Source organism: Mus musculus, chromosome 11 (genome assembly GCF_000001635.26).
Source record: "Mus musculus strain C57BL/6J chromosome 11, GRCm38.p6 C57BL/6J".
Taxonomy (NCBI): domain Eukaryota; kingdom Metazoa; phylum Chordata; class Mammalia; order Rodentia; family Muridae; genus Mus; species Mus musculus.
The window spans coordinates 121,498,409-121,510,691 of NC_000077.6; the positions used below are offsets into that span (position 1 = coordinate 121,498,409).

The 12,283-nt window shown below is 44.5% G+C and overlaps 1 protein-coding gene across 2 annotated transcripts in view; it reads left to right on the forward strand.

Annotated features, from left to right (window-relative positions):
• Tbcd (tubulin-specific chaperone d) overlaps window positions 1-12,283 on the forward strand; it is a 165,180-nt gene that overhangs the window by 46,418 nt on the left and 106,479 nt on the right. For both annotated transcript variants that reach the window (NM_029878.4, XM_006531973.4), the window contains 3 exons: window positions 628-688; window positions 1,628-1,702; window positions 5,285-5,379. In NM_029878.4, the coding sequence (NP_084154.1) occupies window positions 628-688; window positions 1,628-1,702; window positions 5,285-5,379 (231 nt within the window). The remainder of the gene's footprint in view (window positions 1-627; window positions 689-1,627; window positions 1,703-5,284; window positions 5,380-12,283) is intronic.

Consider the following 12,283-nt stretch of genomic DNA (forward strand, 5'->3'; position numbering starts at 1 on the left):
ACAGGTACATATACATACATGCAGGCAGTATGCTCATACACGTGGGGTTAACATTTAAAACACAAGTAAGACCTCTTGGGAATGCAAGATGGCTCAGAGGGTAAAGGGACCAAACTTGACAACTCAGGCTTCTTTCCTGGGATTTACATGGTAGCAGGGGAGAGCCATTTCCTAGAAGTTGTCCTCTTGTCTCCACATTCATGCAGTCGCATACACACATCATACCCATTCCTCCACTAATGTGAAAAACAATACAATAAAGACTCTTATTTTAAAGGGTCTCACTGTATAGCTCTGGCTGGCCTGGAACTCTCTGTAGATCAGGCTGGCCTCGAACTCAATTGAAATCTGCTTGCCTTTGCCTCCTGAGTGCTGGGATTCCCAAAGTGCCTTTGAGGAAGTCCTCCTGCCTCAGCTTCTCAGGCACTGAGGTTACAGGCATGTGTAACCTATGGCTGGCTAAAATTAAGATTTCTTAGCACAGTGTATTCTTTGTAATCCATAGAATACATGATTCCAAGTGTATTCCTACATAGTGAAGTGTAGGATTGTTGGGATAGTTTATATATAAGCAAGAGGATTAAGATTTTATATAGGCTGATGGTTCTTGTGTTCTGGTTCTTGCAGAGCAGCTACTGGTTGGGTTGAAGGACAAGGACACTGTGGTGCGGTGGTCTGCAGCGAAAGGGTACGTATGGACCCCTACATGCTGAGTGCTAGAGGCAACGGGCAGGTGTGTCTCAGTCAGTGTTGATTCCTTAAAAAGTCTTCATTCCATAAAAAAACTTTACGTGGGGTTTGATAGTTGTAAATACCATGTAGATCTTCAAATGATAGAACTATTGTTTTATATAATGTCCATTTAAAGATAACTATTGGCTGGGTACATGCCTTTAATCCCAGCACTTGGGAGGCAGAGGTAGACGGATTAATGTGAGTTCAAGACCAGCTGGATCTATGTAGGAAGTTCCAGGCCAGCAGAGCTACATGGTGGGATCCTGCCTCAAAAAACCCAAAATTAAAAAAAAAAAAATTACTGAGGTTAAATTTTAGGCTTCCTAAAGTGGTATGAGGCCAATTATTAGTAGAAGTTGATTAATACAAATTAGATGTTGAGGTTGTTGAAGAGACTCTGTGGGAGCTGTGAAGTAAGGCAGTGCAGTTTCTTGCTCACAGTTGCCCTGGCATCATGATGTAAAGCTCCCCAGAAGCTGAAGAGAGCTGCCACGGGGACTTGTATTTATGCCAACCAAGTCTGTCCTGCCGGGAGGGATAGATTGACACATGCACAGTGAGACAGGCCTGACTTCAGGCCTCTGGCTTCCCCCTGTGCAGAGCCTGGGCTATCCTTTGTGGAAATGGGACAGTCTAGTTAGGTAGGGGCCAAGGTTGGAGATTGCAGCATCTATCTAGAAGTACTCGTGGGCCGTTAACACTGATGGGCTCAGTGTCCACGTCACGTTACTGTGCAGAAAGGTGACCATGTACCCTGTTCACATGTCCAAGGAGTCCCCTGCCCCGTCCTGGACACTTGGTTGGCAGTATTCGAGGCTTGCCCTATTCTGGGTTAATAGGAAACTTACTCAAGGTAATGTGCAGTTGATGGAGTATTGCTTCTCTTTTTCAGAATTGGTAGGATGGCTGGAAGGCTTCCCAGAGAGCTGGCCGATGATGTGGTGGGGTCTGTGTTGGACTGTTTCAGGTGGGTTATCACTCTCAAAGGCAAACCTGCAGCTTTGTGTTCTTCTGTATTATTATATATGCTTTCAATTGAGATATTTATTAGAACCCTAAAGCCTAATTTTTCCTTGTTACGTTAAACTTGATAATTGCAGTGATGTTGTTTCAACATCATTATATATCTAAAACCTTTAGACAGAGATGAAGCCTTTGCAAATGTAGGTCTTCATCTTCAAGTGAAGGCTTTGGGCCTGAACTGTGAGTGGGCAGAGCTTCTTAAAATGAGGGAATTTTCTGGATGCATGCCTCATATTGCTACTAGCCCCAGTGGCTACTGAGACTCTTGAGTGACTGAGGCCTGAATTTGGAGTTGTATTGTAATGAACTGAAGTTTCTTGACATTCTGAGTGTATGGGGCAAATGGCGTGTGGTGTGTGTATGATGGCATGTGGGTAGGTGTGGTCCTGGGGCCATAGACTGATATTGTAGACTCATAGACAGGAACCTTGGTCTTGTTTCCTTCCCAGTGATTGTTCCTCTGGGAGTAATGGTTTCTTAGAGGGTTGAGGAGGGCATATCCCTTATCCCACAGTCAGGTTGCATGGCCATTTATTGGCTGTGCTGTTCTGAGCCTGCTATTCTGTGTGGGCCTGCTATTCTGTGTGGCTGTGACTGTCTGGCAGGAAGTCTGCTATCAGTACTTTGAGCCCTCCAGCACTTGTCCTTGTGACTTTAGAGATGGTCCACCAACAATCCAAAGTACACTTCCTTCTGAACTGGGCCTTTCATTTTGCCTCAGGCTGCTTAGTGACAGTTTGCAGTTTAGAGGAGATAGTGTGCCAGAGACTGTTTTCCAATGGTGGCAATATATAGTAGAAGTACTAGCAGAAAACATCCTTATTGGGACTGCTTTGTGGAGTGTGACGAGAAGACACCGTGTATAGCTGCTTTTCTCAAGGTTCTGCAGATTTGTTTCAGGCCTTGTCCCTGGGCTCCCCCTGGAGCCATGGGATGGATAGGTTGCTGCTCTCCCTGGGCTTTGTGCTGCCAGATTTAGGAAGAGCTGGGATTCCATCATTGTCAGCCTTCCCTGAGGGTCAAGCACTGTTTTTCCCATCCCCCATAGGGCATTTCTGCACATTCCCTCTGGTCACTTAGAACTTTTTTCCAGGTGCCCCCTCTCCCAACTTTTTTCTACATTTTCTTTCCTCCAGTTTCTCTGGCATCCTGAGCCCATTCTCTTTGGAGTGTTGTTGGGTTTCTAGTGTATACAGCTTCTCCAGACTGTGTTTTTTCTCCTGGCTTGTAGTCTTGGTTTAATGTTGGACCCTGGCTCATTCAACCTTCTTATGGGCCTGCTGTTTTAATAGATGGCAGATACTAAAGTGTGTCCTGTTTTTGTGCCTGTGTTCTGGAGAGAGGAAAAGGCCCAGCATGGAGCAAGCATGCTGATGGGAGGAAGGGTCAGGGCGTTGGGTCTGTGTGGAGGCCTGAGTCTCGAAACCTCTTCTGCAGCCCAATGATGTCATCTCCAGCATTCTGTGCTTTTTCTCTCTGGATTCCTAAGCTTGGGAGCCTAGGCTTAGATGTGAGATAATGGCTTGCTCTTAGCACTTGGCCACAGTTTCTTACTATGCCCCTGTTGTATCGAAGGCTGGGCTTTATCAGACATGAGTCTGGAGTGGATGATAGCAGCTTTTCAGGCCTGCCTGCCTGAAGCCATAGTGCACTTTTGTAGTTTAGAAGTGATATATTTGAGTTAACATTATGTTGATACTGTATCAAGTTCACTATGACGATGAATCTTCATGAAAAGTATGAGGAAGCATCTCTCTCTCCATTTGAAACCCTGAAAGACATAAAGATTTAGAAGTGGAAAAAGAGAATATTTGGAACTGGAACCAGATACCAGCATTTGAGCAGTAGAGGTAGGAGGATCATAGTTCAAGGCCAGTCAAGGCTACATAGTGAGCGTAGTGAGCTTGAGGCCAGCCTGGGCTACAGGAGACTCTCTCTTAACTAATAAAACAAACCCTCCAAGATTTGAAGTGATCACATAGCCTCTGAGCAGACACCTGCTAAGACATCTGGCACTTTCAAAAATTGTAATTATGAGTGAGTCATACGAATTGTGGTGAGTGGGAGGACAGCTGTATCTGACACGAAGGCCCATGCTGTCCATCTTGAATACATTAGTGACTTCTTTTCTCTTAATAGTTTGTGTGCTGTTGGCTGTACAGTTTAGTGTTGATTTTCCTACACATTTCTTTACTGTTAAATGAACTCAGCCAGAATAGGTAAAAGCCTGTCATTTGATTTTGCTTTTCTGTGATGTGCATTTCCATGTTTATGTTGGCAACAAAATACAGAAACCTCAGAGCAGCTCTGACCAGTCTGAGAACAGTCACTCACATTGTAATAACCATAGGCCACACCCTGAAGAGAACTTTTGAGTACACAGGCACATTGATTTCAAATATAAAATGTTACTTGTGAGACCCAATTTAGTTGGGTGCAAAATCGGTTTTTTGTAGTCTTGGTTACTTGGAAGGATTACTTGAGCCTGCAAGTTTACAATCAGCCTGGGAACATAGCCAAACCTGACACCTCCATGCCTTTGAAAATCTCTCTCTCTCTCTCTCTCTCTCTCTCTCTCTCTCTCTCTCCCTCCCTCCCTCCCTCCCTCCCTCCCTCCCTCCCTCCCTCTCTCTCTCTCTCTCTCTCTCTCTCTCTTTCTTTCTTTCTTTCTTTCTTTCTTTAATTCCTTCCTTCCTTCCTTCCTTCCTTCCTTCCTTCCTTCCTTTCTCTCTTTCTTTCAATGAGATCTCATGTGTCTTAGCAGTCTAGGCTTAAATTTCTTCCCTTCCTGTCTTTTCTTCCCAGGGGATTAGAGGCACATGGCACAGTGGCCATCTTATTTTATCAGTTTTGTAATCTTGAATGTTGAGCATTCAAGTAACAGTGGGTGCCATTTAAAGGCATCCACCTGTTTCTTTTCTATTAATGTCCTCTGAGTGGGGTGGAATCTTTGTTGAGTCTCTGCTGTCTGATGAGAGTAGGCTGAGGTTGCAGCATTGTGGTCATGGTGGCAGGACACCATCTCAGGCCGGTGACTTGGTTTGATGTTGTAGATGGTTGAATGTCTCTGGGCTGGTCTTTTAAAATTGTTTTTACACATTCACTTTACATCCCACTCACTCCCCTCTCCCAGTTACCCCCCACCCCCAATCCTTCCCCATCCCCTCTTCCCTTCTCCTCTGAGCAGGTGGGGGCTTACCCTGGGTTCCTCTCACTCAGGCACTTTCAGTCTCTGTGAGACTAGGTGCATCCTCTCCCACTGAGGCCAGACAAGGCAGCCCGGCTAGAAGAACGTATCCTCTGGACTGGTTTTGCATTGATCCAAGTCTTTTCACTATTATTAGGTGTTGTAATGAGTAGTATTGGTGTGGCAGTTATGTTCAATTAGGTTAGAGTGTCTTATTTGTCTAGCCAAGAAGTAATGTAGTTTTAGCAAGGCTTTTGGGCCCAGAATATGGACCAACTTGTGTTTCTTACAAAATTTTGGGCTCTAAACTTGGAGTTGACTTTAGAACTCTGGTTTCAGTTTTCAGGAGACGGATAAGGCATGGCATGGTGGATGTCTGGCATTGGCAGAGCTGGGTAGACGAGGCCTGTTGCTACCATCCAGACTCTCAGAGGGTAAGTAACCAAACTGCATGAATCTGCATCCTTAGGGCTGCTGAGACTTGGTGGGGTTCCTCAGTGTGGCTAGCCATGGACACCAGTGCTTCTATGGAAGGGCATGCCATATGCATATTTCTCAGGCATCTTTCTCATGCCAGCCTTTATAATGTACTAATTATCTCTTCAGCCTGTTGTAGCTGCATGCTGTATAAACCATGTGTGCTGGATTTGGAGGGTCATGGACAATGGTAATATTTGATTTTCTTGTATCTAGAACCGCCTTTCACTCTTGAGGGGTGCCTAGAGCTGTAGGTTGACATAGCTATGGCAGCAGTGGAGCTCAGCTTTAGGAGAGCGGGTACAGTGTAGGGCATATGCAGAAAGATCATGAACCCAGGCTAGCTGTTAGGTCCTGGTGAGGGGGAGTCAGAGGATAGTAAGACTGTGGCCATGTGCCACCATCTGGTTGGTGGACCCGTCCTTGTTGGTGGTTGAAGGTGCCTTATGAGTGGAAGGAAAAGAAATGTAACGGCCTGAGTGTGCTACAGAGATTGTGCAGGGTGCAGCTTTTGTCTAGAGCAGTGGTTCTCATCCTTCCTAATGCTGCCTAACTTTAATATAATTCTTCATGTTGTGGTAACCCCCAGCCATAAAATAATTTTGTTGCTACTTAAAAACTATGATTTTGCTACTGTTATAAATTATAATGTAAGTATCTGATATGCAGGATATCTGATATGTGACCCTTGTGAAAGGGTTGTCCAACCCCCAAAAGGGATCATAGTCCACAGGTTGAGAACCGCTGGTCTAGAATCTGGTGGTTGCATCTCACTAATGCCCAGCTGTAGTGTCAGTATTGGGCACTGGAACACAAGGGACTTCTAGAGCAGCATTCTATTTAGCCTTTCTGCTTTTAAAAAAGTTTTATTACAATAACTTACATACCGTATAGTCTACCCACTTACAGTTTATAGTGGTCTCTGACATATTTGGAGTTGTGCAACATCATGTAATTTAACTTCAGAACATTTTCTTTGCCTCAGGCTGAAATTCTGCACTACAGAGCAGCCACTCCTACCCTGCTCCCAGCCCTAGGCGCTCTGGTCCTCTGGTTGCTGTCCTGTTTTGCCCTTTTCAGACATTTCATTAAACAGACTGCTGTTTGTTCTTTTGTGTCTGAACTTTGTGTGGTTTTTCTGATGATCGCTGTGTGGGGCTCCATTCCTTTGCTGCGGATGGGGTTTCTACCATATGCAAGGAAACACTGCTTCTTCCTTAGTCTTATCAGTAGAAGTAACCATTGTGGTTGCCTCCGCCTTTTGACTTTTTGAGTAACGCTGCAGTGGACATTTGTTTATGAGTTTCTGTGTAGATATGTGTTACCATTTGTCCTGAATGTTGATCTAGGAGTAGAAATGATGGATCAGTTCAAGAAACAGGCCAGGCTCTTTTTTTTTTTATTCTTCTCTCATACATTATGTCCGCAATTTTCCCTCCCTCCACTCTTCCCAGTCACTCTTGCTACTTCCCCTCTCACCCAGGTCAACTGCTCCTCTGTTTCCCTTAAAGAAAAAGAAAGAAGGAAATAGAGAAAGAAAAGAAGGAAGGAAGGAAGGACGGATGGACGGTCGGATGGAAGGACAAGCCTCCCAGAGATATCCACCGAACATAGCATAATACAGTATAATAAGACTGGGCCTAGACCCTCATATCATGACTGGATGTGGCAACCCAGTAGGAGGAAAAGAGTCCCACACACAGGCAAGAGAGTCCCCCACAGGCTAGACTCTTGTAACCTGGCTGCCCTGCTCTACATTCCCACCAGCTCTTGGGTTCCTCACATCCCCATTGGTTTTTATTTTTGTCTTCCCTCTTTAAAAAAGTAGTTACCATCGTATTTGTTGTGGGATGTCAGTCACCTTACCATGGCTTGGTTTGTGTGTTCCCGATGACCAAGGAGGACGTCTGAAACTGCTCCAAAGTCTTGCTAGATGGTGACTGCTTTTATAGCTAGGCCTGCCTCCTTGGTCAGGAATTGCAGCCAGTGTGGCAAATTCACACTATTTTGTGAGGTAGGACTGGGCGTAGCCTTTGGGGGAGCTGAGAGGACTTCCTAGAACATTAAGGCCCATGTGTTGGATTAGTCCTTTCCTGAGGTCAGCAGATCTTTTCAGACAGCTCAGCTGTGGAAACCTCATTAGTGAGGTTCTACAACATGGCTGTACATGGAACCTATACTAGTGCTGCTTCTCTTTGGTCTTCTTCTATGGGACTAGCGTGTATGAAATATAGCTGGGACATATTTCAGGATCTTAGACATCATTGATCCATCAGCTGGAGTGAGGACACGGGTATTACTGGTATCATAACTGAGAAGTGTCAAGCTGCCATTTAAAACTGTAAAACATGATGTGGATTAAGTTAGTCCATGATCTTTCTCTTGGGAGTTGTCCTTCTGCCCTGCACTGCCTCCATGTGAACGGAACCTCGTTAAAGCCTCTTTTTGTGCCGGGGCATGCTGTACTGTGTCCTGACGGGGGTAGCATCATCACAAGGGTGACAGAGACTCTGGAACACAGGTGTGTGAAGATGGTAACAGCAACCCTGAGCATCTTAAGGATGGTTTTATATTTTTACTTTAGACCTCACACCATTCCTCTGAGAGTGGTCTTATTTGCTTAAGGTCATAGCTGAGGGTGCTTCTTTTCATAGCCACTGTGTACTGACTTTTGCTAAATTGTCAGAAAACAAAAACACTACAATCTCAACCTTTGGAAATTAGAGGCAAGAGACTTAGGGATTCAAGGCTATTCTTGGTTACAGTGAGTTTGAGGTCAGCCTCAACTTCTTCAGAGACCCCGTTTCTTAAGAAAAGAAAGAGAAGGAAAAGCGCATGTGTGCAGTGAGAAACCTGGATAAGTGTGGTCTAGGGGAGGATAAAGGTAGAAAGATGAGCATGCTGCTAGCCAGAACATTCGCTTTTGTCCCAGAGGACGTGGGGAGCTTCCTGGGTGCATGCTGAAGTTGGGGAGAAAGTGACTTGGGGGAGGTCAGATCGGCTTTACACACAGCAGACTAGAGTATTGAGCTGAGTCTCAGGAAGGAACAGCGTGGTCATCTTTTAAAGAGTTCTGCCAGGTTCTCTTCATGTATATATTTCCATATATATGTCCCCACATACTGTGCCTCAGTTTTTATTTTGATCTTTGCTTTGGTGGATAAGGACGTAGGCCATCATCAAAGGCTACTTAGCCTTTGTTTCAGGCCACTCAGATGCTTTATTGGTCCTGGTTTTAGTCCTTTTGTTTCTTTGGGGACAGGGTTTCTCTTTGAACCCTGTACACTGTGAATATTCCATAGGGCATCATGATTAGCCTGGGAAGGCTTGTCTAGGGTTTTGGCTATATTTTCTCTGTGGTTATATTCGATTGGTGTTAATATTGTGAATAGAGTGTATACCTGCGTTCCTAATTTTGTGGTTGATTTTTTTTACCCCTAAGTTTTATGTTTTGAAATTAAACATTTTTATCTCTTTGGATGCTTGGTTAAACCGTTTATCTCCTTTTCTGCTGTTTTTGTTCAGTGGAGGACCCTGTGCCTTGTGAGTTGTGTGGGCTCCTCTTTCTTCCAGATTTGGGATATGCGCTGCCTTCACTTCCGTAAATATCCCAGCTGCCATGCTCTCCTTCTCACTCTGGGATCTGAGTTTTCGGTGTGTAGCTGTGCTCCATCCTGTCCCTCTGGTCTCTTAGGTTCTATTCCTTTTCCTTGAGCATTTTTGTCCCTGCTCCTCATGCTGGGTGATTTCAGTTTCTGTGTTCAGTGATTTTGTCTTTTCCTTGTGCAGATCAGCCCCTGTATTAGTTGGTTTAGTTGGAGTTGGTTTGTTTTGATGCAGTCGGGGAAGGCTTGCCAGCAGGAGTGCGAGGCAGCCACAGTCAGCAAGCAGAGAAAGCTGTTGGTGCTTAGCTCACTTTCTCCTTCTTATGTAGTCTGGGACTCTTGCTCATGGAATTGTGCATCCTACTTTTAGGATGGGTTCCTATCTTAGTTAACTCAATCTAGAAACTCCTCATTGACACACCCAGAGACTTGTTTCCTAAGTAATTATGGACCCTGTCAAGTTGACAGTTATCACACCCCTCTAGAGAACCTGCATTTCAACTGTTGACTTTTCAATTTTAGAACTTCTGTCTCTTGGGTTGACATTTTGAGTTTGTTCAGATAAGGTCTTTGGTTTCCTCTGAACATTTAAAAAGTCTTTGGTAATTCCGAATGTCCGGCTGCTTCAGTGGCGTCTTTTCTCCCGTGTTTGTGTTGTACTTTCCTGTTCCTTTCCTCCCTTACAATTTTTGTTTATGTTGAAAACAGAATATTTTGAATATTTTAATAGGAGCCTCCAGAAGAAATCCCCCTCCACACATCCAGGCAAGTGCTCTTAGGATGTACTGAGTCCCATTGTGTCCTCTGTCCCAGTGACTACAATCTGTCCTGTATCTCAGCATCAGACATGATATGATAGAGTATCTGTGAGTGCTGAAACAAAGTAGCTTCCTCCCTCTAGCATTCTTCTGGTTGTCATAAATGTTTGATTAGTATCCAGAGTTCTGCAAACATTGATCCTATCAGTTTTGGCCAGCTTAGCACTTCAGCCCAGAACTCGTGTTTGCCTCACTGCATGACTTCATTTAACAAGGAACTTTCGGATGGTGGTATGGCATCTATTTGGGTCCTCTTAAGTAGCAAATGCCATATAGAATTAAACATACAACAGTTTTGTTAGGAGCATGCTTGTGAAAGAGATGGGGGAGGAGACAGGAAGGCTGGAGATCTCCACTGGCTCTGATGATACACACGTGGGATGTCTGACATTTCATGTGCCAGGCGAACAGGTCCCTGGGAAGGGAGGGCCATGTTGACCAATGTCTAGAACAGGTGGGTGGGGCCATCTTGACCAGTGCTCAGAGCTGCACTGTTTAGTTTTAGCATTTGTGCCATTTTGAGCTGCCAGACACCCGAGTTTGTAAGAAAATGAGGACTATATTGTGGCGTCTCTGACTTTGCTACTGGGTGAATTGTCTGCCTGTTCTTTTTTCCTTTGAGGGAGTGTCTGTGTTTTGTATCTATCTGTCATTTCCTGCCCTGTAAAAGGTGGTATGGGAAGAGGACAAATCACAGCTGACCACTGTTGGGATTATTTAGAAAGGGTTTTTGATTTTTGTTTTAAAACATAATTTGAGATATAGTTTACCTACATTACAGTTTTCTCATATAAAATGTAGTTCAGTGGATTTGGGTATATTACATTTTCATTAAAAAAAAAAACCCTCATGTTAAAAATACGTAAACAGGGATTTGTTGCTGCCATTTCCAGGCGTTTGCTCAATGGCTCTAACTCCGTTCATGCTGTTGGGCAACCATCTCATACCCCTGGGTCTAAATCATCTGTTGTTCCAAATAACCTGTTTCCCATACCGCATGACTCCAGTCCACTTCTATCCTATGTTTTTTTTTTTTTTCCATCCTTGGGTCTTCATGTAAGTACAAAGTGTTACAATATTTTGCCATTTGTGGCTGGCCCATTTCATAGAGTATGGTGATCTCAAGACCTGTCTTGGTGTAGCACGTGCAAGAATGTCCTGCTGTGTAAGTGATGCTGCAGCGCGTTCACTCTCCCCACGGCCCATCTGCTGGCTGCCGTGGAGAGGAGACGAGCATGTCTTTTGCTTTAAGTCTGTGTAATGTGTCTGGCACTAGGATTACTACTAGGTCATGTGTTAGTTCTGTTGAACTCATCTTGGAAGCTTGTTTTTTGTTTTGTTCTGTTTTATCTGTAATGTGAATGTAGAGAGGTAGTACTTGGGAAACAAGACCCTAGGTTGGTTTTTTTTATTTTTTTATTTTTAACGTAGTTGTAGAGATTCCTTTTGTTTTATAGGCAGATAGAATACCTGCTCTAGTTGCCGTGAGTATGCTGTTGAAACTTACCCTTGGAGCAACTCTCCAGGGAGGATGATATTTTTCCATGGTAGGTCTCTGATCTGAGGCCCATGGTACCAATGTACAGACCACTTTCCTGCAGGCCGAGCACACCTCCTATTTGGTAGAGTAGATTCTCATGGTTCACCCAGGCATGGGTGGCACCTGGCTAGGTTCTTCTTGTTTGCCATTTAAGATGACAGAGGCAGTGGGTGAGTTACCCATCGTCTATCAGAGCTTCGGGGCCTGAGTGGAGGGCTGAGTTCTTATGTGGGTTGAGCATGCCAGGAGGATTTGCAAGTGCCAGACTTTGGGTCATGAGCACGGGCTATAGCGCTCCGTTCACCGTTCCCCTCCTTCAGGCCTTTACTTGTTGGGGAGTGGAAGGGGTCATGCTTTGGTTGTTTGCCAAACATATTGGTGTATGTTTGGCAAACACACAAAAAAAATAGTCAGGCTGGAAAGTAAGATAAATTTTGTTGTTTTTTGTTTTGTTTTGTTTTAATCATAAGAGAGTAAGTTTGGGCTTATATATGTGGTGGTTTGGATGGACCTAAAGGCCTTTGCTAGCTCCTTGGATGGAAAGGTCTTCTCCTGTCTTGCCAGGTTTAACAGAGGTTTTCCCTGCTTCTATGAGTGGGAAACCTGTTGCACCGTTAGAAATGGTTTGCAGCACTGGCCTTATGTATTCCATAACTGTTGTTAAAGACCCCATCTCTCTCTCTCATGTTGGTATTTGAAGTTTTATATGCATTTAACCAGTTGCAGAGTGTTTCTCTATTTCTAACATCATCTGAAGGTACAAAGATAGAAAGAATATCGGTCAGCTTCTCTGGGCATGCTCTGTTGGGGCTGGCTGGGAGCTGGGAATTGCTGGCTGAACAAAAGGGGCCGTGAGTTCCTGCACTCAGTGCCCAAGTTTGTTCTAGCAAGTAGGGTG